At 39.1% G+C, this 26,486-nt stretch overlaps 1 protein-coding gene across 1 annotated transcript in view; it reads right to left on the bottom strand.

Annotated features, from left to right (window-relative positions):
• Positions 1 to 4,409: 4,409 nt before the first annotated feature.
• LOC138623970 (mannosyl-oligosaccharide 1,2-alpha-mannosidase IA) overlaps positions 4,410 to 26,486 on the bottom strand; it is a 188,048-nt gene continuing 165,971 nt past the window's right edge. Inside the window, exons 5-12 of the mRNA XM_069703790.1 lie at positions 21,919 to 22,013; positions 17,308 to 17,431; positions 16,963 to 17,056; positions 15,174 to 15,289; positions 12,910 to 13,129; positions 9,181 to 9,353; positions 7,275 to 7,390; positions 4,410 to 5,941 (exon numbers count right to left, since the gene is read on the bottom strand). Coding sequence (XP_069559891.1) covers positions 5,800 to 5,941; positions 7,275 to 7,390; positions 9,181 to 9,353; positions 12,910 to 13,129; positions 15,174 to 15,289; positions 16,963 to 17,056; positions 17,308 to 17,431; positions 21,919 to 22,013 — 1,080 coding nt within the window. The 3' untranslated portion in view covers positions 4,410 to 5,799. The remainder of the gene's footprint in view (positions 5,942 to 7,274; positions 7,391 to 9,180; positions 9,354 to 12,909; positions 13,130 to 15,173; positions 15,290 to 16,962; positions 17,057 to 17,307; positions 17,432 to 21,918; positions 22,014 to 26,486) is intronic.

The following is a 26,486-nucleotide window of genomic DNA, read 5'->3' as shown; positions in this document are numbered from 1 at the left end:
AAAAAAAAAAAAAATTCAATCTCAGCATATTGGGCAGAACAACTTCATTCATATCTTCCATGTCTTTGGCCTGCGGTTCATAAAGCTACAGCTAGCTGACACAAAATACAAGTAGAGAAATAATGAAGGAGGTGGGAAATGATTCAGCAATGGATTCTTCTTATGCTTCCTCCAGCACTCTTTTCCAGTTTCAGTTAAGGTTAAGGACAGTTAAGAGCACAATGTTTTAACATTGATGATATACGTGTGGTGATTTGTGTGCCTTTGAAAGTTTGAATAATAGGATTTGTGTTGTCTGTAGTTCTGGTTAATTCTAACAGTACGTACAAGAAATGCACGATAATACTGGCACTTCATCGGTATGGGGTTTAAGATGAAATATTAATCTCTAAATAAACATTTAGCTGTCTTTGGCCTGCTAAACATATATCTAGAGATATATGTATAGCTATAGACAAACATATATCTTGTTTGAAAACATTGCACAAAAAAAAAAATAATTCTGACCATGGAAACCTGCACTTTATACAGATAATATATACTGTTGAGTGGCACGAAACAAAAATGATCTGCCACCAATTTTTGTGGGCATGATGAGAGTCAGGTACTTCACCATTAATTATAAAGAGTAACACGGCAAGAAACAATCTTTCAAATCCTTCCATAATGTCTCCTTTTCCTTCCCTTTCACCAGAAACCCTGAGGGAAAGTAACCATGTTTAACAAACCTTGAAAGTGTGCCGACAAGACCTGAGAGGGAGGAAAAGAAAAGGAGGTGGGGGGAGCAGAGGGATGAAATTAAGTCTTAATTTGAAGGGCTTTATTCTTGAAAAAAAATAGCTACAGGGATGAGGTGTCCAACTTACTAAAAAAAATTGTGAAATAGCTCAGCAACTTGAAACTTTTCTATGTCAGATGATGACATTTCAGGGGACGTGTTTGTTTTGAAAACTGCGTGAGATGACATTGTTGTTCTAGAATACATCTAAGAGATTTTGAAGGGAACTCAGTGATAGGTGATAGGTGGGTGTAGGATAGGTGATAAGGAGACCGAACCTGTCACTTCACTGTTTTTGTTATTGGAGAAGACAAAGCAAAGCTGCCTTGAGTCATTATCATCTACTATTTATGCGCTGACATTTTCCTTCTCTGAAGTCAGACATTTTGTCGCAGAAAATCAAAACTTTCAAGGAACATTCAGTTTTCTCTTGTGTTTATATAGTAAAGACCTCGCAGTACCAAGGTAATGAAAAATGATCAAGCCTGTAATTAATGCAGGTGACGGTTATATTCATAAAGCATGGGGAGGTTATACCGTATAGCGCATGCTCGGTGCATTACAGTATACCAGTAATGGCTACATTTCCTGTAGATGATTTATGTCTGTTTTTTGCTACTAGTCTTAACGTCTTTTGCATATGGAACATTATAAACAAATACATGTCTTGAAAATGTTTGCATTTTGCTGGTGAGATGCTTCTTAAGAGTTATGTTGAAGTTTTTGTGTCAGCTTAAATGAGCTGAGTTGTCAGTCAAAGCTCTGAAAGCAACTAAATTGTGAGTTGAAGACATGAAAACAGTTGAAATGTCAGTTAACAGTGAAGTGCTGAAAGTAGGTGAACTGTAAGTCAAAGACGCCCCAGTGACAATGCAGTTGAAATGTCAGTTGATGTGAAAGGGGTGGGAACACTTGAATTTTCAATTAAGGTGTCTGACTACGTGATATGACAAGGTTTGTGAACCCCTACTTTAATTTTTGTTTTTACCATGAATGGCGACACATTTCTTCTTGAAAGTTTAAGCAAAATGACTTTGTTATTTCCATCTTTAATGATTTTAGAATAGCAAAAAAGAAAAAGGGTTGGAATAAAAAGTTTGCGCTCGCTCAGTTAAAACTTGTAAATACTTTTTGTGAGTCTCTTGAATTTCTAATTGGGGGATTTTTGCCTATTTTTCCCTGCAGAAGGCTTCTAGTTCTGTGAGATTCTCTGGACATCTTGCATGCACAACTATTTTGAGGTGTAGCTACAGATTTGTAATGATGTTTCAGTCAGGGGACTGTGAGGGCCATGGCAAAACCTTCAGCTTGCACCTCTTGAGGTAGTCTATTATGGATCGTGAGTTGTGTTTAGGATCATTATGTTGCTTTAGAATCCATCCTCTTTTTATCTTCTTTACAGAATTAGTGATGTTTGCTTCCAAAATTTGCTGGTATTTCATCAAATGCATTCGTCCCTCTACCAGTGAAATGTTCCCTGTGCCCCTGACTGCTCTGCAAGACCAAACCGCTATTGATCTACCTTTGTGTTGGAGAGTTGGAGAGGTTGTTTTTTTTCCAGGAAATTCTGCTACATTTTTCCTCCAAAAATATCTTTTAACTTCTTGTGAACACAAGACGTGTTTTCAGAATGGATCAGGCTTGGTCAGATAATTCTTTCACATTTCTGAGGCTGAGTTTTGTGGTGAGAATGTAGGAAATGTTTCTAATGACTCTTCAATGAAGGTCCTGTTTGTGCAGATGTCTCTGAACAGTAGAACCAGTGCACCACCAGTCCAGAGGTCACTACATCTTCATGCAGGTCTTTTGCAGTCAAACCGGTGTTTTAATTTTCCTTTCTACAATCCCTTAAACAGCTCTCTTAAAAGGCTTCTTTGATCTTCCACACCTCAACTTGACCTCCACTGCTAACTACTAGATCTTAATGAGGAAACAGCTATCTGAAAAGGCTTTGCTATCTTCTTATAGCTATATTCTGCTTTGTGGGTATCAGTAATATTCATTTTCATAGTGCTAGACAGCTGCTCACAGGACTTGCTGATTGTTGGGACAAGGTTTAAGAAGTTTGTGTTTATAAAGCTTTGAAATTTGCATCACCTGGCCTTTTCTAACAATGATTATGAACATTTCATAGCTCTACAAAGCTAAGCAAGGTCAGAAATATTGGTAAAAGTTATTAGAAAGCTCAAATCTCTGGATTTTTTTCAAACTTTTGCTTGGTGCTGCTTTCATTTTTTCACACTAAAATTGTACAAAACCAAAATAATCCACCAACCTTGCTTAAAACATTGACAAAAATATTTCATGTTTAAATTTTGGAGATCAGTTTGTTTTCTACTCACTTCACTATTTAGATGAAAATACATTTTCACTGTTCACTGTTTATCTGCTAACGACCTTTCCTTTCCTCATGTCAAATATTGAGCAAACAACCGAATATTAATAAATATAAAGTCATGTTTTTGCCAATGAAATTCAAAACTGTAGCCTGTAATTAATGCAAATCACAGTCGCCTTTTCACAATTTGGCCCAACATTTAGTTTTTGTTCCCTTATTTTCTAAATTGTTTTGATCACTGGATAGTTGAAAATGAGAGTAGGTGGACTGCAAGTGGAGTAGATAATGGTTTTACATCAAAGTAATGGCAAATAATATTTGAACCAGATATCCATGACATGCCAGTTATTCCCCATAAAACTGCTGTCCTGTTAGGGTCGGCTGGAGGACGACTGCGACAGCGAGACAGCGATAGCTCTTCTTCTTCGTTACACATCGACTGGAGGTCTTGCCAAGTCAGACAGCAGCCCCAACATTTCTGCTTCTGCTGCCCTGCCTGGTTTTCCAGGGAATTTGGGCGAAGCAAAGGGGGGGGGGGGGGTTATTTGTAGTGTTTGTCCTTCACTATTAGTCTCAGGTGCTTTCAAATGGACAGCTATCCTCCCATTAATGTCCCCGGGCAAGCGCACATGTACAAATCATGCCCTTCTCTTTCTGCTATTCTTTTCATTACCATGCCTGAGCTGAGGGGGGGATTGGTCACTGTAAGCTGCAGGCTGTACCTCGGATAACATTTACACATTACACTGTTTAAACTCACACACCTTTGCATTAGTTCTTTTTTTAGGGTGTCAGTGAGATTAATGTCTCCAGATCAGTGACATTTAAGATACCGTTTTTCAATTTACCATTAAATGTCAATCATGTCGGTAATGCATGCTGCTTCTGTTTAAAGCCAATGTGAAATTAGGATTCAGATGACAGCAGGTAGAGCTGAATCATTTGGGAAGGATGATATTAAATCTTGCTTTGTTGGCCTGATATACTGAGAGCGGTGCAATGGCTAAAACCCCATTAGTCATTTTCTGGTGGTGATTGCTGGAACATTCCACAACCCTGAGACGTCCCTCTTTAATTAAATCTGTAATGAACTTCCTGGAAGCAAATACCGAAACAAATGTAAGCAGCAAATTAATAAAATTTCCTTCCTTTTTTACTGCAGGTTGATGCTTTGAAAAGCTGCTATGGCTACCTGCTGTCAAAAATCCCAGAAAAACAAATAAGCACAGAAAGTAGGGCATTTGTTTTTTGTAAACAAGACCAAAAAAGGACACAACAACGGCAATTGTTTTAAATGTACAAAGTTTGCACAGGTCTTCTTTTTTTTTATCAGTATTTGAAAATATTCAACAATGAAAGTTAAATCAAACAGTAAGAATAAGTAATAACAATAATTAATATCAGCAATAACTAGACTTAAAATCATAACTTTTTAGTTATTTTTTCTTTTTTACTGAAACACCTGAGGGAAGCAAATCAAAAAGAGAACCCAGAAAAAATAACCACTGAAGTTTAGAACCCAAAAAAGAAAAAGGAGACACGAAATAAAGTCAAGACAAGCTCATACAGGGGTCACTCACTTCATCTGTATGTACAGCACATTCGCTCCACGACTGTGCAGAACAGCAGTGATGAAAAGAACAGTGAAAATGAAAACTCCTCTCTGCAGTCTAACAGCCTTTAACATCAGTATTGGCAGCCGTATTGGATTCACATGTAAAGGCAGGGTGAGGCAGAAAAACTACAACAGAAACAGGAAAACCCATTTGGAGATGGTTAGCAAATATGTTATTTTTCCTTTATGCTTGGATTACAGTTGCAGAACTGACAGTACTCCGTTTGTTACTTTGATCTGAAAGGCTGAGAGGACCGAGAAGCGCTGTCCTGTTGAAAACATAACCCAAGCGTACAGTGGAAACCCAAGCCAACATCATTTTTCTTTTTAGAAATGGTCCCTGGATGCATAAGACACAGCCGCTTTCCTGGCACCACTGAACTTTAAAAAAATTCATTCAAACTTGTTTCAGTAAGAAACATGACATCAACATTAGTTTGGAGGTGGATTTGAGAGTCACATTTCATGTTTGTCTGTACATTAATCAATATTCAATTTTAACCCTCTGTCAAATCTCACCAAAAACACTTCACTTTAACAGAGGGACATACTGTAGAAATGCAAAGAAACCTTTGGTCAAAGAGTGAACTCACAAAGGAAAAAATGCAATGACAAGATCTAAGGAAATCATTCATCACTCAAGATTAACAAAACGACAAAATCAAGGAGCAAAACTCAAGTGGTTTTCTATACGTTTCTCTCTCTTTCTAACAATATGGCCCATAGTTCAACCCTCTGCCCATACATTTGGGTCTGCACGATATACCAGTTTCCTCACAGAGGAAAGAAGGAAAGAAAAAAGGTGCTCTTTTCATGAAAGTCATGTTTGTCTTGATTGTCCACAAAAAAAGAAGTGCCAGCAGGAAGTAACCCCGGCGATAAGATATACAATCACAGCGTAAAACGACAACATCCTTTACTGAAAAGGAATCGAGAGTCCATGACACGCTCCTGAAAAGACTCTGAACCTGCACTGAATTGGTGTTTGCAATATTTCTGTGACTCTGTGTTTGTGTGTGCACATGAACTGTGTCTGTAACTGTCTCAGTGGTCGGGTAGGGTTCAGTCTTATATTGAGACCGTCTTATCCTGTGTTGCTTCGTCCTGCAGGCAGCTCCTGTGGATGACGGGCAGCGGGTGGGCTTCTGTGTTGAACACCCAGTCCTCCAGAGGGAGAAGGTCGTCATCAGAGAAGAGCAGGTACAGATACCTGAAAACATGAATATAACATTCATAACATGAAAAACAGTCATTTAATTTAATCAAAGTCAAGGCTTTTTGAATTATTTTGAATTGTAGTAATGGACAAAGTCATCCTTCAACCTCGACACTCCACAGTTTCTTAAATTACTCATTTTCTAAAGTTAAGCTCGTCCTATGTTTTCTGATTGCAGCTGCTTTCCTGTATTTTCACATTAGTCGTTCGGATTTAAAAAATCTCCAAGAAAACTTTCACACTGTGCTTTGCTAGTCCAGAACATCTGAATTATTTGCCAGCAGTAGTGACTTTTCTACTGGTGCTTTATTTGATCCAAATTTTATAAAATGTTCCCACACAAACTATGGCTAGATTCTACGATTTACCGTTGGTCCCGAAATGCCTCACATGGAAGCGATCATTTGACACTACAATTTACCCATGTCCCATGAATGCCTCACATGCTATCAGTAGACTCCAGCCAGCCCGCTGCGCACAATGAAGCCTCCAATTACTGCAGAGCACATAACTCATACAGGTGCATTGACAAAGATTAGTTTAACTGGTGAAATAAGGCATTTTAATGTACGATAAGTTAAAACCAAGTGATTTTTATTTACGCTGGTGGACTGCCCGTGTAGAGGCTGCATAACAACTGCTATGGCTCACTGACTCAAAATACTGTGTTTATGCATTTTTAAATACAAACATGTTGGTGTGGATGTAGCAAAGGTATCGAAATATCATACTGAATAACAAACCATTTTTTGGAGTCTCATACTACCAAACGAATTCGATCGCTGCCATGAAAGTATCGAACTTCAGTACCCAGCTCTAACCAACAGAGATGTTTTGGTATGATTTCAGTTTCAAAGTAGCACATTAGGAACAGTTTAACACTGGGAGGCAGCAGTAAAGTGTGGTGACTGCTGACCTGAATGATTCCTCATGCCCTGAATTCACAATAGCAGGTCAAACAGGTCTTTATCATCCACTAGCTGTGATACAAAGTGGTGACCTCTATGGTTTGCATTGCTTAATGATCCAAGAATGAGGGGAGGTAAAATTGAAGTGCCTAACTGCACACTATCTATTTGCCATCCTTGTTTCTTTTACAAGCAAAAAAGGGTCTTGTTCAAAGAGTGATTGGAATCCCCTGTAGAATAGAAGTAGTGTCTCTTTCACAGCGCAAGTGTGCTTCATGGACAGAAGAGATAATAGGTAGAAGATGAATCCTCGGCGTCGGTACCTGTATTACTTTCATATCGATGATGGCTTTATGAATGTAGGATATATAATGTAATTTCTTTCCCCGTTGAAGGCATCGAGAGGAAACGGCACTCACTTGAGTGTCTCGGAGAGGAAGAAGCTCTGCTGCATGTTATCGTGGCTGACGGTCATGGTGTAAACGTCACGGATCCCGGAGAAGCCAGATTCCACTCTGCAGTGCTGCTCCAGGGCCTGACAGAGGGGAAGAGAAGGCATGTTTAAATATGGACAAAATAAAGACTACTTCCACTTTGACGGGACAAATTGAATAAATAATAGTTTTAATGAACGAACTCTCACACAGGGCTCAAACATTGTGCAAGCTGTACTTTATAAATCACAGTGTGTGAGTAAAACACCATTAGGTGTTCCAGTGATATAGTTGTGCAAAATCTTTTCCTCAAAACGTCCACCTACATAACGAGTAAATGATGGAACTTGTCGAGCACTTCGGCCAGCTACACAATCGAAGCCCAAGCAATGCTAAATCTGACAAGAGCTAATGGAGATGTGGCTGAGCAAGCCAAGCGGATTAGCTCATTATTACCCCTGCTACAAAGGGCTGGCTTATATGTGCTAATTAACAAAGACCCTGGCATGTTAATGCTCGATGTTCATGAAGAGAAGCGCTGTGCACTGCTTCTAACCTTTGTGCCCGATAATTAAAGGCCCGTCAAACTCGTCAGCCTGATCTCTCCACTTCTGCGTGCACTAAATTAATGCTAAATCTATCACACCAGCCCTCTGCAGTTTGCTACAGTTAATGTCCCGTCTACCGCCACATTAATAACGGTGATCCCCGCACAACCTTCACCTCCCGCTAGCATGACTGCTTGATCTACAAGCTAATGTACAGTGCCACACAACATCAAGGAGGCTGGTCGAGGGTAGTTCAGGGTGCTAAAGGGGCTTGACATAATAGGTGAGCACAATTTATAAAATGATCATCTGAGCCACCACTAAGAGAGAAGTATAGGGCACAAAATTACACTGTACAGTTTCTCCCACTTAAATGTAACACGACATTATTTTTGTACTGCTCTGACCTGAATTAAAGACCATATTTCTTTCTGGATATTTAGTTTGAAAAAGCGGCGGTTGTATCGTATTTGAGGATGACACGTTCGCATATTTACAACAGCAGATGCTTTCTTTGAATGAAGGTCGTTCTGGTCACTACGTGACATTACACTGAGTAATTATTGGATTATGGGCTTTTTCTACACTTAAGGCCTGATTTGCGAAAGCTCTGCATGTGTAAAATCACGTGCAAACTTCACACCACCTGCAAAAAAATGTCCGAGCAGATCTACTGACGACGTGCAGTTAAGATTGCGTCTTTTAAATGTGCAATTTAACACACACTGTCCGTTTTGCGTGTTTGCCTGAATGCATATGTAATATTGGGCGTTTCTGCTTGAAGGTGCAAAATACTGGGAGTTCCTGGTAACTGTTCAGAGGCAAGAAATGGCTGGACACATAACCCCCCGTAATACTGTCTCTTATGCCCTTTGGTTTTTGTACAGATTTAAAACAACATGTTAATTAATGAGCTTTAAAGGTACTTGTACGGGCAATTTTGTTGTTTTAGATGGGCTAGCTGTTTCTCAGTGTGTCCATCCAGTAAGCTGTTTGCTGTAGCTTCACATGTAATGGACATGTAAGGGGGTTGTATAAATCTTCTCATCTGAAGCTACTCCAGGAAGCGAGGTACTCAAATGTCCCAAATATGAAACAAATTCTCCTATTTGAAAATACACTTGAACAAGATACATGAACAAGGGGTTTAGACTCTACTATAGAGGAACAATTTCCTGTTTTCCTCTTTGAAACTATCTAATACTAATAATATAGTAATGCTAATAGTATCTTGTGGAAATTTTCCCAAAAGAACTGGTCTGAAATGTTTTGGAAGTCTTTTCCTAAAAACACATCTTATATTCAGGCCTATAAGGTAACTAATACTGTATTGATGATCTCACCTCAACAGCCTCCCACCCCCAATCTCTGTACTTGGGGTCGTGGGTCAGTCTCCACATGTACATGTAGCTCTCGATGACTTCTGGTCGTAAGATGTAATATCTGTCGCTCAGTCTGGTTGCTGTGGCTTCGGCTCCGCCGTCGAATCTGAACGCTTCAGGTCCCAGTTTAGTGGCTGACAGAGACAGAAATAAAGACAGGTCGTTGGGTGACTTTGTCAGTAGATATAAAAGCCTTTTCATCTGTAGTCAGTTTGAAAACCCATGGTTCACTTGCAAAAAAATAAAAGAAATAAAAGACTTGAGGCACAAATTAAAGAAATCTCCACAGCTGTCCAGATGGGCTTCTCTGTCTCTCCTCATTTGTCTTATTCTTCTCCCTGCTTCCATTATATCTCTACCACAGTTCACAGCTGCATAGCAAAGAGATTCTGTTCAAGATACACCACAAAGGAGTCTGTTCTCGCCAAGGTCACTACAGATGCACTTGCATGGCAACATCATAAATTTAGAAACATGCTTGAAAATGTGAGGTTGGCTCTATTTACGCTGGCATTTTCTCCTCATGCTTATCACCTGTGATTTAGCCAAATGTGTGGTCATTTGGAAAATAGAGACTATGGTTGGAGCGAGCAGGTTCTTTGAGGTCACTGAGGATTTGCGAGCAGATGCATCCAATTGGACCAGAAAATCATCTTGAAATGAGAAGTCGCTGTGACAGGCAGCAGGGCTTCCCAGTCAGCTGGATCATTATAGTGTTTAAGTGAACATGCAGGACAAAGGAAAACATCATAGTAATACATGGTTTGCTGTTCCACACAAACCCACAGACTATATTATACATTGGTCACTGTATAAAGTGGTATTGAGGGAAAACTGTAGTTTGATGCCAGTCTTAGGTCATTTTTATTTATATTCTAGACCCTGAAATGAAAACTTCCCAACAAAACATTTTTAACAGGGGAAAAAAAAGAGGAACTTAAGGAGGAGCAATAAGTATGTTTATACACAGAAATATGGAGTCTATAGATTTTCATACTGTAATGTTTGCAGTGTAAACTCTTAAACATTTGCCAGAAGTTTTATCAACCTCAACTGCAGAGAAACCAGAGCCTTTGTCAGAGACAGATCTTTATTATTTCTCCTGTGTTAGTCTTACTCGGGAACCTAATATGAGCCAGAGATCCTTTGGTTGGTCTTCCCAGGTTGAGGCTAAAAAATAGAATATAACGAGCCTTTGCAATCACAACCCCTGTCAGAGGAGATCAGACAAGCTCACACTTCACCTTCTAAAAACACAGTTGGCCATATTTTAATCAAGCAAGTGCAACAACAAGACAGATGTGGTTCTGAAATATCAAGTAGTATAACAGTAAATAAACCTGCCACGTGCTTGTGTCTCTCCTCCCAGCTGTGCACCGTTCACACCAAATACCTCAGAGACAGACAGAAAAAGTGCTGCTCAAATAAAACCCATCATTTTAGATTAGTATTTTCTTCAATTGCTTTTATTCTATTCTGTTCTGTCTCTTTTTAAATTTGCTGTTGAAGCTTTTTGCTTTTAATAAAAGCTCTACGTTTAACTCCCATTCAGCATGTTGCACAACAACTTAGAGGATATTTTTGCCATTTTTAATCCATTGTTTTTTCTGTTAAATGACCTTTTTTTCCGAACAGATGTTGGAGCTATCACAAATTTGCATCACTGCCGACATGAATTGTTTTGATTTAAAATAAAGTATTTCACATTTTTCATTTAGTGTCCCGTCCACAGACAGTACAGGCCTTTAGTCAGTCATATTGGCTGCTGGTTGACTTCACCATGTTGACTTCAACCAGAGGTCAAGATTAAATGGGTCGATGTTTGCCTGCATTGAGTGCAAAGACATACACGTTTTTTGATAAAACACTCTTTCATTTTGAACTGTTAGAATTTAGAATAAGAATTTACAATCAGTTCTTCTCGTTTCTCTGCTGCACATCAGCTCATATAGCTCATCTCAAAAGCAGAAATTAACTCAGCAAAGTCTATTACAAGTCTATTATAACCTTTTTGTCTTCTCCATTTCCCTGCATCAGTCTGTTGCTGTGCAGGTGGCAGAGATCCAGAGCAGCAGCAGAACAACAGTCTTTACGGTATCAGTATTTAAGACCCGGCTAAATAGCAGCCACTCTACATATATGCAAGAGCAAATCTCACTTCACTCCCTTTCCTGCAGACAGCTAATCCATGAGCAGCTAAGCACTATCCAGTCCCTGCAACAAGTAAACCTGGTGGAAGACTATGAAAGAGAAAGCCAGAGGAGCCTTTTGGGCCCGCAGATCAAAAGTATTCAAAGCGTATCAAGGAAGCTGTTATGTGATGAGTCACATGAGCTTACTGGTGAAGTAAAGGCGAAGGAACACTTGAGGATGAATCGTTTCAGCCCACCCAACAGTGGAGGGCGTAAAAAAGAAAAAAAAAAGGAATCCTTGAAATTAGCAGAGAAGAGAATATTGTCAGGGCCAAGACAGATGCCAGGAAGGAGATCAAACAGGGACCCTCCCCAAACATGTGGGCAGACTTGCTCATATGAACAACTCCTGGGTGCGTCTTCGGTTTCTGAAAACAGCCATAGTCATTCTGTTTCATAGTTTGGAGCCACAGCAAATTTGCCGCCAGAGTTTTTATCACAATGTTTACTTTTCTGCTTCTGCTGGATCTCTATTCCCTCTCTAGTTTCTTTCTTCACACTAAATTACAACAAACTGTGATTATCAAGTATCAAACACATCAGAGGGTCCACGTCTGCTGCCTACAGCTGAGAGACATTAGAGAAAAGTTTAATTCTGTGCTGCTCCTTATTAGACGGCCTCTCCTTTTGATTCAGGGCAAAATGAAAACGCTGGGGGCCCATTTAATTTTTAACATTGCTCTCCTAGACTAAACCTTCTTACTCTGAATGCCAATGTAACCTTCCATAACAAGACAGTGCACCACAACAGTGATGAACCAAGAAAATGTTTCTACCTTTTTTTTGGTAAGAACCAGTGATATATATGTTGAATTTGTGATAAAAGAATCCTTTACTGTTCAAGTAGATCCTTTTTTTAGTAAGAGTTCACCAACAAGGGGTCATGTTTGGGTTTGGTTTTGGGATATTTAGTTTGGGATTATTTTCCATTGAAATGTAAAAAAAAAATGCTCACTTTCAGACTCAACAAATTGTCTGAATGGATGCGTATTATGTTTTGGGAGTAGATACACAATCCCCACTGGGAGGCGGGAAGAGAGATAGAATGTAGCCAATTAGTTGCACGGTCCGGGGCGAGCTGGTGATCAGCAATGGATGAAATAAAGCAAACATTTGGAAGAGGGGAGCTTGTAAGGAAGCGGGGTTATGATTTTGAGATTTTACAGTGAAACATGCTGGTACTTGACTTTAATGTCTGTAATGCTACTAAACCTGTTGCTCACAGACTAGTAGAAGTTGTTTTCTTTTTGCTGTTCTATTAGCATTGTTCGATATTTGATATTTGTAAGAAAGCCTCTACAAACTAGACAAATAACTTTGTCTTTGAAGAGTTGGGGTCTCAGATTCAGTAGTACTACAAAGGGTTCAGTAGGGTCTGGAAGGCAAAAGTATGAGCCAGGTCAGATCTCTAATTCATCCGCTTTACTCCTGAATTGAACTATTGTACAGCCTTTCACTCTAAACACCCTTCTTCATTAGCTCTGACATTTCCACTCACCTGAGCGAGTGTAGCTCTCGTGGCATGTGTGTGTGACCTCAGCAGCGAGGTCCAAGTAGTGCTGCCTCTTGTCCGGCGCTCCGTCATCGGCCCCGATGCCGATCATGCCCCCAGAGAAGCAGGCCAGGTGGCCCATCTTGTGGTCCAGGATCCCTCCCCTCCACTCAGCCATGTAGGTGAGGCCACCGGGGGACTTCTGTACCAGGTTGGTTTCGATCGCCTGTGTCACAGTGAGGAATATTTGAACATTAAGACTTCATATTACTGTATTTAGGCAGATATTCTACAACTGGTATTAGTTTTGTTTGAGGCCAATGTACTCACTGTGATCTAAAAGAGATAACTACATCTATTTCTTAAGAATTACTTGAGTTTGGGATAGGAACACTGAAAATGTAAATAACTTCCACAACATGGAGTTTGTGAGGGCTGCATTTTCATCCGTGCTACAGCACGTGGGCTTCACTGGAGCGTGTAATGAATATGTATGCTTCCTAGGTTTTTGCAGTATTTGGTAATTTGTCACAACAGTAGTAGCTTGTGCCCAGCTGCAGTACCAAACGGGCATAATAAGAATCACCGCCGACCATGACCAAACTGTGACTTACAACAACCTCACTATGCTGCAAATAAGCTAATAAACACAAAGACGCCGTCTATGATTAGTTCTGATCAGACACTGGTAATTTAAAACAACAGCTTCAACAGTTGATTCATTCAGGCAGAACAGGAGACTGAGCAACAAAAGATGCAACTAATTAACCAATTAGAGGCATAAGCACCTGTACTGCTTATAAGGGCAAGTCCAACTTGGCTGCTGCACAGTAAAAGTCTGTATTTACTGTATTTGTTAAAGATTCCAGTTAAATCACTGCCAAAAAGACTTCATGGAAAAAACTAAAAAAAAATGAACTTATATTTTTTTAGAGAAATCCGCTCATTTCGGTTTTGCACACTTGTGCCTCTTTGTAGTTGTTTCTTGAAAGTGCTCTATGTTTCATGAGACAGAAAATCATGAGAGTATTTCTGAATGACTCATCATTCCCTTTCTCATCTCCCTCTCACCCGTTCTGTCTGACATGCTGCTCAATTTGACTTTGAATTTTGGCATTCAGCAGGAACACCACACAAAATATGAAGTGTAAACTCATTCTTTACCCTCAAGTCAGGTATTTTTGTAACAGCTCTTTGAGGATGAACTTGGAAATTAAACATCTTTCAGATGAATAGTAGCGAGGTATATTTTAATCCTAATCTAACTTCCCTTGTACATACTGTAGTATGAACAGCAGCTTTCTTTTTAATTGTTCCGTCTTCCCACTGCTGTGTATTGCATTGGAAACCTTTCATGCCGAAGGGTTGATAAAGATGTAACTAGCAATAACAAAAAACAAAACAAGGTAATGTATAGATTACGAAGGTTTATAAATACCTGTTCTCAGAAAAATAAATTTTTCTTGAGGGTTTACACTGATGAATGTCCCACTACTTAGCTGTTGTTAGCAGTAATCATGGCATAGCATAATTGGAACATGTTATCTCATCCAACACTTTGTTTTAATTAGTAGTCTACTTTTAGTTGAATGCCAACGATAATGAGTTGTGCTGTGCCCTCACCTTAGATCTCTGTATAAACATGCATCATATAACTTAATCTGATAGTGCGGGGGTCTTTTTCCCATTTAAATACCAAGTCACAAGAGAGAAGCAGAGTCTGTAATTAGTAGTTCTGCCTCTGGCTTGACCCTCTGATGAGAACTGAGAAAATCTCAATGGCAATCTTAACTTATTGTCTGTAATATTGTAATTGTAGCCGGAGGCAGTGTGCTTTACTCTGACATTATTATCTCCATTAAAGAGAAAAACAGACAGCTCCTGATATACTTTTTATGCATATGTATATCATGCGGCAGATTCACGAGCACAGATATTTTTCTGCAGATAGTGAGAGTGCTCCTTTTTTTTTATTTTTTTTTTAACATTACAGCATTTGAAAACATGTCCAAATCAGCTACAGTCACATTATACCATGTCTGAAAAAGGTTTTACGATTTTGTATCCTTCACTGAGCCTTCAACTATCCCCTAAAAAGCAACACAATTGCTGCCCTCTTGTTGTTTGTCTCTTATTTGTCTGGGGTATAAAGCACTTTGTTCACTTTGTTTGATCAAAAGCTTATGCAAATTACCGTAATTATTATTCTATCTAAATGAGCTATGCCAGAACATCTCTGTGTGTGCATTGAAAGATAAAGATTTCCATACCTCCAGCGCGCCGTAGTACATCCGCTTTGCGTCTTCGTCCATCTTGTCAGACATCAGATATGATTTAATCAGATACTCGTAGAAACTATCCCCGAGGCCACCGATGGAAACATGATCTGAGAGGGGAAATTAGAGGTAAACTGAGTCATTCAGCTGGGTCACACAAACACACATTTTTATTAAAGATTTCCTCAAGACTGAATTCAAGTTCCTCAAAAAAGGTGATATAATGTTTTAAATTATGTTCCTGTTTTCTGTGGGTAGGAATGTTAGTCTTGAAATATTTGATTGCAGCCTTTTGGAAGATGTTGGATACATTTAAAGTAAAATGGAGGTGGTTTTGAGAATGGATCTTGCTGCAGGAGGCTGTTTTTCCATCCCTTTTGTTGTGTTGCAGGTAGAACTATGAGACATGTGGCACTACTGGTAACCACACAGTAGCTGTGAAGCTCACTGAAGTGCAGGTATTTTGCAAGTGTTTATTTCAGGAAACCTTAAATAGCTTAATCATAGGACCATGAAAAGGGAATTCAGTTTTATTGAATGTGGTGTTTAAGCCTTGAAAAGACTTCAATTTCACTGGATGAAATCACACCTATGTCTTGTCCAAAACTCCAGTTCTACTGTTTAGGCTTCACAACTTCACTCCTCTCGGCTTTTCTGGTTAATTCATAATTCATAATCACATTGTGGGAAACCAAATGCTCACTGAGCCTGCTCACACCTGGCATTCAACGTAAATTGTACTGATCTTGTTTATTTACGTGATGTATGTGTTCATTTGCACGTAGAGTGGGGAAGTGATATCTAATCACAAGTGGTAACTTGAGACACACATGGAGAAGCATGTTAATACCCAGATTTAACTGTGATTCTGTTCCCTGACGTACATTTTATTTTTAATTTTTTCAAAAATGTAAAACCCATATTACGTAACACACTATAAGCTTGTCGGTCGGGAATTTAAACAAGTGTCTGTTGATTTTCCTCTTGCCCATATTCAAATTCATAAAGACTAATGTGACATTACAGGAGACAGCACGCACAAGTTTTTATCTATCCACCCATACTCACTGCATGCACATACATCTTTTCTGACTTCCCGCAAGGTTATCACAGTGAGGCTGTGTTTGTCCTTGACAGACAAATGAGGGAAAATTGTAAAGCTGAAGCGTATTTTTTCTTTTCTGCTGATATTTATGTACAGTTTTGTTTCCCTTTATGATCACCCACAACAATTAACCGCTGTCATCATCATCCAGATTACTACCTTTTCAGTTCCAGCATCATCTAATCACCTAATTTTAATTTTTCACCTCCTTTTAGGTAAATCGGAAAGATCCAATTTCCTAAAGTAATTGAATTTGTTATCATTGTAATAACCCAGAGTAATGGCAGTCATATAGGCATTGCTACTGTATGAGGCTGACATTACAATGAGAGGAAGTAAACAGATGGGTGGATGACACAGACGAACAGCGAAAAGAGTTTTGATACGTGAGGTGACACAAAGGCAAAGAAAAGAGTGAGGAAGGTAAAAATGTGAAATGACAAACTCGGAACTTAAACTGTAATGTTGACCTGCAGTGGGAAAATTCAATTACTGTAGTACATAGTTGGAAACAAGAATGACCTTCCCAGGGCACCTCTGATACCAATTTTGAAGCTTTTGACCTTGGTCTTCAGAAATCAAAACTATTCAACACCGTTCCCTAGAAAACACATCCGCCCAAATTCTTAGATGTGTAACCCGGTTAAATACTCAGTATATAGTGATTATTGCACTTACGCTGGACCCAGTTGCCACTGACTGGACTGAGGAAGTTGGGGTACAGGCCGTGGGGTTTCTCAATCTTGTTCAGAAGTTTCCTGATGTTCATCACCTGCAAGGACATGTCATCAAGTACTGCCATGGTTCAACAAAATTAATTTGTACTACATCATTGCTTTAAGGCTGAAAAGCATTTTGCAGAGAAAACTGTGGTCATAGGAAATCAGAGGTCATAAAGAAATACTAGCATTTTCAAACTTTGGTAAGATTATATTTTCCCAACTACTAGTGTCCAGAACATTAGACATAGGCACTGAAACGGTCCTGCAAAGTAAAACTGGAAGCTTGATTCACAAGTCAAACCTTCTCTGTGTAGATGGGATTGTTGGACAGCTCGCTCAGATGCACAAATTCGAGGTGAAGGGTCCCAAACTCAGCCAGGATGCTGCTCCCGGCTGAGGCCCAGCCCCAGCTCCAACTGGTGCCACTGCAACAGAAACAACATTCAAACAGGAAGACTAAGTATCCAGCGGTCTGTGTCCATGTGTGTCATTAGGTAGATATGTAATACCTACTTGGAGACAAAACAGCTACTAAAAATACCCCATTTTCCAGGGATAGCGTTTGCATTGTGGAAACATTATGACCCAGTTTTGACAACAGATAAAAACGTCCAACCCTCCCTGACGATTCCTACTCTTGCAGAGGATCACGATTGTGCTGGCAGGTGTTTTCCCTTTCCTTGTTTTGTTCACGTCGCTGATACAAAGAAAAGGCCAAGTTGACTGACTAACCTTTAAGAATCATTCTTCTGAGTTTCTTTTGTTTTACTTGCTGGTAGTTGACTGCAATTTCAGTATTGCTGCTAAAGTTGAGGCTTTAACCTCATGCTGATTGGCCACTGCTGATGTAGTCAATGCTCGCCGTTTTACTCAAGCTATCTTTTCTTGTGAGAAAGCCTCTCCAAAGCACGGTAATATTTTGTCTAACAGCAGCACAAGGCAGGTGCTGTTGGGTATGTAATACACGAGCGCACAGCTTAGTGCATACACAGTCCAGTCACAAAAAGTAAATCATGAAAGCATTGCATTTGGCCACTGGAGACATACTGGGAAGGTAACAGGTTTTTACCAGCGTCTCTTCACACTGTTAGTGTGATTGACCCTGCATTTGTATTCCTAGTCAAAAACACAGCAGCAGCAAAGAAGCAGAAGTGCTTTTAACTGTTATCTATGTGCTTCCTCCTTTTATAGTTTATGTGAATATTATGAACAGTAGGTAGTTCTTACTTTGAAGTGTAAAAAGCCGGCAGCAACAGATGTATCACAGCCACTATTGTTTTCTTTGTGACTGATTAACACAGTTACTGATAGCCAACAACGTCCAGTCATCAAAACTCAATATATTTGTAGATTGACCTGTTTAATAAATTTATCAATCTAGCGAGCTGCTGACAAAGACTTGACATTCTACCAGGCGACTAGAAGGATATAGTAGTAAGGAAATGATTAGGTTAAACTATTTTTAAGCAAAAATGCTAAACATTTACAAGTTCCAGTTTCTCAGATTTGGTTCTTTTCAATTAAAAACGGATTGTTGTTGAGTTTTTGATTGTTAGTTGGACGATACAAGCAGTCTGAATACATGGCCTTGATCTGTGGTAACATTTTGATGGGTGTTTTCGGTGATGGGCAATTAAAAAAATAAACAAGAAATGAATTGATAATTAAATTAATAATGAAAATAATCTTAAATTGCAGCACTATCAAATGCTGTTATCCAAATTTCTTTACCAGTTAAATACTAATATCAAAGTATGTCAAGGTCATAACATTCAGCTGATTTCAATAAAGGATGGTGCCTGACAGCTCATGACACTGATTTAAGCGAAATAAATGAGTAACAACACGTGAGCTAAATATTCCCAGTTAAACTCTCCGTGCAACAACAGTAGTGTCTCTGGGTAAAAAGCTGTGAAGAAGCTTCGCTGATAAAATGGGAGTTGGCAGTGCAACCTAACAGTGGATGTTTTGATCTTGTCTCACATTCCCAATAGTTAAAATATATAAATTTAACTTGGCACTTGAAGTTGGCTGGCACACCAAAACCATTAATGACATGATGTCAAGCAAATTGAATTTCACTCTGCTGAAAATAAACTAATCACAAGTCTTCAAAATAACCTTTAGCATAATTTCCTATTCATTAAATGTATGGTTGCCTTTTGGGATTGATGTTTGTGTAAAGATTTCTTAACATTGACTTAAGACTCACTTCAACAATCACTCAATGCTGCCAAATTATGAGCAATAATAACAGCCTTAAAAAGTTTTGTAGAAACTTTTACAAGGTCAGCGATACAGGACAAGATTCTGTTTTATCCCGTCATTTCGTGAGGCTAACGTCACCTTCCAAATGTAAATGTCAGTACATGTGTGGTGTACTCATGCTTGCCTGTGATTAGTTAAGGCAGAATTAATTTACATATTCCTGTAAGAGTTGCCAGTGGATATCAGATTTTGGATAATGAATTGAGCTGAATTGTTAAGAGGAGGGGAAGATAGGGAGTGGGGTAAAAAATAGGAGGTGGCTGTTGTTTGAGGGCAGAGGGGATTCAAAGAGTTTGCAATTTTCATTAACGTACTTGAGGTTTTGGGGGCTTCACCATTAGGAGCTCTGGCTTGACTCATATCTGATGTCTCCTTTAAGAAGAATCAATCTAATCTGAGGTGCAGGGCAGGGCAGCAGGAGGTTTGTTTGTGTGTGTGTGTTTGGAGAAGGGTGGGGTGGGTTTAGTCTCTGCATCACTGGCACACATCCATTAACCTATTCACTCCCTTCAATAAGCACACGCTCTTCCACAGCTGTCAGAAATATAATTAGGTGTATGATGAAAAAAAAAAGCAGTGAAAATTGATATCACATATTAATTAAGTATAATGTGTTGGGGAAATGGGCATCTTCGAGCATTCTAACAAGAGAGCTCAAATCATTTCTGTGTTTGATGTTGACTGGAAATATTTATCTTTTGATGAATTATTATAAAATCAGCAGCTCTATTTCTCCTGTAGAGTGTGAAACAAAGGAAAAGGCTTAATCCAAAATAAAGTTTAAAAAAAAAGTAACCTAAAGCCAAAAAAAGGCTTTGCAACTAACCATACATTTCATTTCCAGTTAATCAAGTAATCATTTTCAAAGTCAATTCATAATTTGGTGTTTAAGATGTCAGAAAATGCTGAAAAGCCCATGGTGATGCCTTCAGATGGGCAGTCTTGTCAAAGCAAAGTTTAGATATTTAGTTTACTTTAACATCAAATAAAGAAAAGCACAAAATCACCCCAATTGAGAAGAAGGGAATTGTGAATGTTTGACATTTTCTTTTGGAAAAATTATATAAAAATACATAAACCTGTCAATCAATTTATCAACCGTTTCAGGTTGCAGTTAAAACATACACACAGTAACACACTAAGTACACCCTTATAACATTAAACACACTGGAAGAAACACATAACAACAGCTATAACACAACATATTACATGCAATGAAAGACACAGGGAGCCACAGGCTGTGCAGCATAGCCTAACTCCCCAGTGTGCAGTGTTGACTGCCTCTTTATGTTCTTTTAAACATTGCATATGTTCACCTCTAAAATGAGGTGCGTTTGTTTAGGTTTGCTTTTGTGTGTTACACTATGGGCAGCATGATTCCTCCTGCCCATCTGTACCACCAGCGCATGTTGGTGATGTAGCAGGAATTAACTGTAAAATAAGGTAATTAAATCTGCCAGCAGCTGCCCAGCTTTGCCTGCTGGGTTAATTGGTAGCAGGTGGGTGACAGAGGTGCCAGGAAGTGTCTCAAAAGAAAATACGATAAGGAAATGAGAGGAAGACGGGGGAACGTCTAGCAAAATCTCGAAAACAGATTTCAAAGGAGTTTGAGAGTTAAAATTTGGCCAAATAATATCAGACCCAATTTCACAGGACAAGTCAACGCGTTCCCTCATCACCCTGTTGTTCATGCAAAACAAAAGAATAGTCGACCTGCAAGACTGGAGCTTAGCGATGATAATTAGCCTATCACAGTCACGACACAGTGATGATATTAGCATTCATCAGTTTGTCAAACTTTTTTTTGTTATAAGCTTTTCACCTCTAATTTTCAGTCTTATTATAAACCCGATGGATCACAAAACAAAAGTTACATTTTCTCCCCAATCCTGCTTAGAAAGGCTCAAACCTGAATCTAAGCACGTACAGAAATAATGGTCAAATTGCTCTGAAAATGAAAGCAGCTTGAAGTTATGTTTCGGCATTAATAAGATCGTCTAGAGATTTTAGATTAGGAAGGCAATGGTTTGGAACAGATTAAAAATGAGCACCACTCATTTAAAGAGATGCAAATATTATTCATATCATCTTGCAAAGCGAACACAGATGAAATTTTATCAAATGTCATCGGCATAATAAAACTCAGTCTGCAGATGATCCATTGTTGTCAATAAACAGAGACACTGGGCCTGCTTGTTGACTTTAAACAATTTTCTTTCCTGAGTTCACTTTTTGTACACAGAATGTTGGTACTATAGTTTTTGAAAATTCAAATGTGGCTAAAAATCTGTATCTACTTTTTTTTTTTTTTTTTTTTTACAAAATTACAGATTTAGATCTACTTTCTTCTTCCTGGCCTCCGTAGCACATGTGAAAGTCTATTTTTATGTGCCAAATTATCTTGAATCATCAAAACTTTATGATACAATTCAGTTTTGTTGCATTCAACCAAACTGAGCATTAGACATGGGTTGAATATTTGCATTTATTTAACTTCTCGACAACATGCACGTCAAACTATTGTCTGTTTTCAAGATGAACACAGTACTGTGCACTGAATAACACCAGCCAGTATGATAGCTGTGTATCATCTCTCATCCGGGATGAAGGACAGTTGGAGGTGAGGACTGGTGCTAATACTTACCTCCCCAGGTTGATGACTCCTCGGGGGATCCCTGTTGGCGTATTGAAGGCAGGCAGAAGCTTCTCTCCCAGCTCTAAGACTTTATTCTTGAACAGCTAAAAAAAACACAGAAGAAACATCTTGGTAAATAGACAAAAGACATACAACACATGTTTAAATGTTTAATCATTCCCTCTATTTATATCTTACTCAAATAATTTTAAATATGTTTCTCATTTTGACCAAGCTTTAAAATTCCTCTGTCAGACTGCAAATCAAAACCCCAGCACACATTTCTCCCCCAGTTTTCCCTCCAAAGCTAATTATGTGAAACATAAGGCCTGCTACAACAGAAGTGCAGCAGGATTAAAAGCAATCTCATCGATGTAATCTACAGTAGTCCATTTAAAACCGCTCCATATCTCCACTGGCCAGACTCTCTGAGGCCAAGGCGAGGCAAAGTTAATGTATCATCTTCTGAGCTGGAGTATCAGTCACAAAATCTCCATTAACCAGTGGGAACAAGAAAAAATAGAAGACAGTAGAGTAAGATCTTGAAATCCCGACAGAGAGAGAGAGAGAGAGAGAGAGAGACATCTGAGATGACATAAAGATAGCAGAGCAGAGGTGAGGGAAAAAAAAAAGGGAGAACCATATAAGAGGCAGAAAGCCTCAGAGACGAGAGAAAGTGATTGAGAGGAGACCGACGTGCACGGAGAGTCTCATCAAAGATAAAGCACAGTCAGATGGAGTTTATGGAGAGCAGTGACTCGGCAGAAAAATGCAAGACGATGAGGCCTTCACTATGCGGATTGTTTATTGTACAATAAGTCTTTGCAGTGTCTACCTTGTAGTCTGCAGTGATTTTGATGAGATTTTCTGAGCTTCGGTAAGTATTTAACACTGCAGCTTGGAATAAAGTTCATGTTAATGGTTTTTGTCTTAATCGTCTTTATTCCATAAGTCTTTATATAATACATAAGTGAAGATGAAGTATAATCTTGCCATAGAGTTAGTAAATTAGGCTGCGGGCTACAATTTGAGCCCCAATGTTTTCGCCTATAAATAAAGTCTAATAATAAAATTATGCAGAACTGGCTATTAGAGGATCCTGCTTGCAAAGCAGTCATGGGTGCGCAAACAGCTATCAGTGGATTACCAAGATACTTGAGGGAAACATAAAAACAAGATGAAGTTCTGTTATACGCTAATCTTTTTTCTGTGATTTCTAAACATACTTTTAATCGTGATGGACCTCAGAGATGATATCCTCTGGAGGTGTAAGCCACACTAAATGTAAAACATGCTCATTATATCTGTGTTAAGATCTGACTGTGTTGTTGGGGGTAAATCAGTGGGCCAAAGTACAACAACTAATTTCCTGTAGTTTTTAGAACACAAATGCACGTGTCGCTTTCAACTCGTGCGGCGTCTTTGTCTCACGTCTCCCCCACCCTGTCCGCTGTTCCGGTGCCCTCATCATAATTTGAAATCCTCCGAGATACATTCTTAATTTTGTGGACATGTCGGAAAATTTGCTCTTTAAGAGCCCCTTCTCATGGTTTTGTACTTTAAAGCACTTTAAATATAAATGCATGTTAGAAACTTTTCATACAGGATCTACATACATATGCATTCATCATTCACAAACACACTCTTGTGATAATCCTGCCAGTTTTACAGCCACTAACTGCAAAATATGTTTAAAACCTACCCATAAACCTTTGCAGGAAACACACATGCACGCTACTACAGTGTTTACATCTTTACACTCTTTACTGTATAAGACTTTCACAGACGAGAGTAGTCACGAAGTGAATTACACATAAATACATGGATGAACGAATTAACAAACAGACTGAACACTGAGTTGAAAGCTGCACTTTCCAAATTGCAAGAGGCTGACATTTTTTTTACTTTTTCAAAGTGTTTCATGCGGGCGTCTAATAAGACAGTCTTACAGATCCTGTGAGGAGATGTTTGCTGCTGTACATGGAGTGCTTCACACACAAAGCACAAATTCTGGCCGAGATCCTTCAAAACTTTCACGCAGTTGACATATTGTATATAGCTGGGTATTGAATATCAGTACATTTTAAGAAAGGACTTAAATTTTTACCCACCACCAAATATCAAAACCTGCTAAAAGTTGGTACTGAATGCTAGGTCTTGTTTTTTTTTTTTTTTTAATTAATTGATCAAGTATTTATTCAAGTAAATCATAACTTTGTCAGTAGAGTACATACTGAAGCGGAAACAATGTCTTTTTTAATTGACATTTTACTGACATTTCTTGAGATCACATTGGACAACTGTGACGGATATTTGACCAAACGACTAACTGAGAAAATAATGTGTAAATTAATCAGTAATGAAAGTCATAGTTCGTTTGAGTGCTTCATAGTGACACAGCAATGAGTTATTTGAGAAGTTTGAGAAGCCTTTTATTCATAAAAACAAAAACTTTTCTTCAAAATAACATTTACAAAGGTTTTGGTCTCAGATTTCACAGTCTGAGAAAATTTGGATTTTTTTTTTTGTGTGTTTATATGGAGCCTTCAGTCCTTTGGCTGTACACTGCTATTTAAAGCAGTAAGCTGGGTACAGGGTGGCGTTAACATAGTCACTTGTTAATTCTGGCAGAGTAATACAGACCAGCCTCGGCCTTGATGTGTGTGTGTGTGCGCGCTGCGCTCCCTATCAAGCCCGGGTTCTCTAGTTTATCAAAGAGAGCACTAATAACCCTCCGCCCGGTCTCATCTCTCTTCATCGGTCCTTTCTACCGCCAGTGCTGCTCTGGCAAAGCAAGAAGCCCACAGGCACACACACACACACACACACACACACACACACACACACACACACACACACACACACACACACACACACACACACACACACACACACACACACACACACACACACACACACACACACACACGTACTTGCTCTCACTTGTGATGTGAACTTGCTTCATTCTGAACTTCTCTGTACTTTTGTTCATGTAATCGTTCACATTTAAATAGACTCCCTCTCCTGCATTGAGAAACAAAACAGACATGAAGCAGGAGCCGCTGTTTATATTGCATTCATTTATTCTTGTTTGCTTGTTTATACGTTACTTGATTGATTAATTACAGTAAAACCCTTTTGGCTGGCATCTGCTCTGTGATTTACTGTACGCAGGACAGAAGCTAAATTATGGGCCGTGTTCATAAATCTGTCTCCGCTGACGTGTCGCCGGTCTCTTGTGCCACACCGACAGCCTCCTCCTGCACGAGATTCATTATTGGAGTGCTAATGTAATTGCACTTTGTGTGTTTGCACCGCTTACCCGTCCATTCAATCATGTGAGGCTATCAATATATTCTCCGATTATTTTTTTAACATGTCTCTGCCGATAAGGGCGTGAGAGTGGAGGAACTCGGCGTAGAGCAGCAGTGATCGAAGGTGACAGCAGACAGGCCACTTTTCTTCTCCTTCAGTTGTAATTCTCCGTCGGAGGCAGCACACAAATGGCTTTTCTATCGGCTCTTAACCGTTCAAGACACACACGAGGCATGCAGTCATCTCTCCCATCGCAAACATCATGAGAGCTGCAGTGGAGAGAAACTTTTCTTGGTCTGTCACTTCTGTTTACCAGTAAAACCTCTCAGTCCTCGCTTCAGGGACCCGAGAAAAGGGGCCAAGGCACTCTTTCGTACGTCCAACTGTCAGTGTAAAGTATTGTTGTTTAAGACTTGCATTGTTTGTGTATTTTAAGGAGCATATTGCCCCTCAGAATTAAGAGGCTAAGGCTGGTGATATTTTGTATTTTTATATGTCAACAAATCCCATGACGAGACCATACCTGAAGACCAGCCTTCGCTTTATCAAACCTAACTGGTGCTAAAAAAAAAGATGTAAATTTTGTCCAACTAGCACTATAAAATACACCTAAAAACAGAGTTGGAGTATGTGTTACCACAGAATATATTTAAACTAGTGTGCTACTGCCAAACGTGACACAAACAGGCAGAAATAGAGCATTATTTGGGAATTGTATTTGGCACATTATTTACAGTATTTACAGCATGTGGGATGAAAGAAAAATATTGCAGCATTCATGTTAATAAAGGAACATATGCCACATTATTTTAGCTCATTCATGTGTTATTAATAGCTTGAGAAAAGAAAATGGAGCTCTATGGCACTGAGGAATAAGAGATATCAGGATTTTGCTATGCCACAAATCCTTGTTATAGTCATTTGACTTAACAGACAAAAAAAATATAAAATATCACCAGTCTTATTCTTAAAATTGAGACACAGCTAAGTGGCTTAGTCATGCAAAGTTTTTTTTTGGTGTCTACTCTTACTATTTTGTGGCTTGACAACCAACTCAGCCAGGCAGGTTGTCTTACCGCTTTTCCATCTCTTCTTCACATTTAGGACATATCCTTAAGTCTGATTAGACAGGTGACAGGCACAGTGAAAATGTAACGTGGCAATAAAACGAATAACTGCACGACTTGTTCCTGATGCGTTCTAGCACAGTGTCACTGATTCTAAGGAAGAATGTGGGCTTTTAATGCGACAACAAAGCCCCG

The sequence above is a fragment of the Brachyistius frenatus genome, unplaced genomic scaffold (genome assembly GCF_029030835.1).
Source record: "Brachyistius frenatus isolate BFR_SWC_R1_liver_20210118 unplaced genomic scaffold, ASM2903083v1 Contig_48, whole genome shotgun sequence".
NCBI lineage: Eukaryota > Metazoa > Chordata > Actinopteri > Embiotocidae > Brachyistius > Brachyistius frenatus.
Note: the sequence above shows the minus strand (reverse complement) of the source record. Positions and strands in the feature narration are given on the sequence as shown.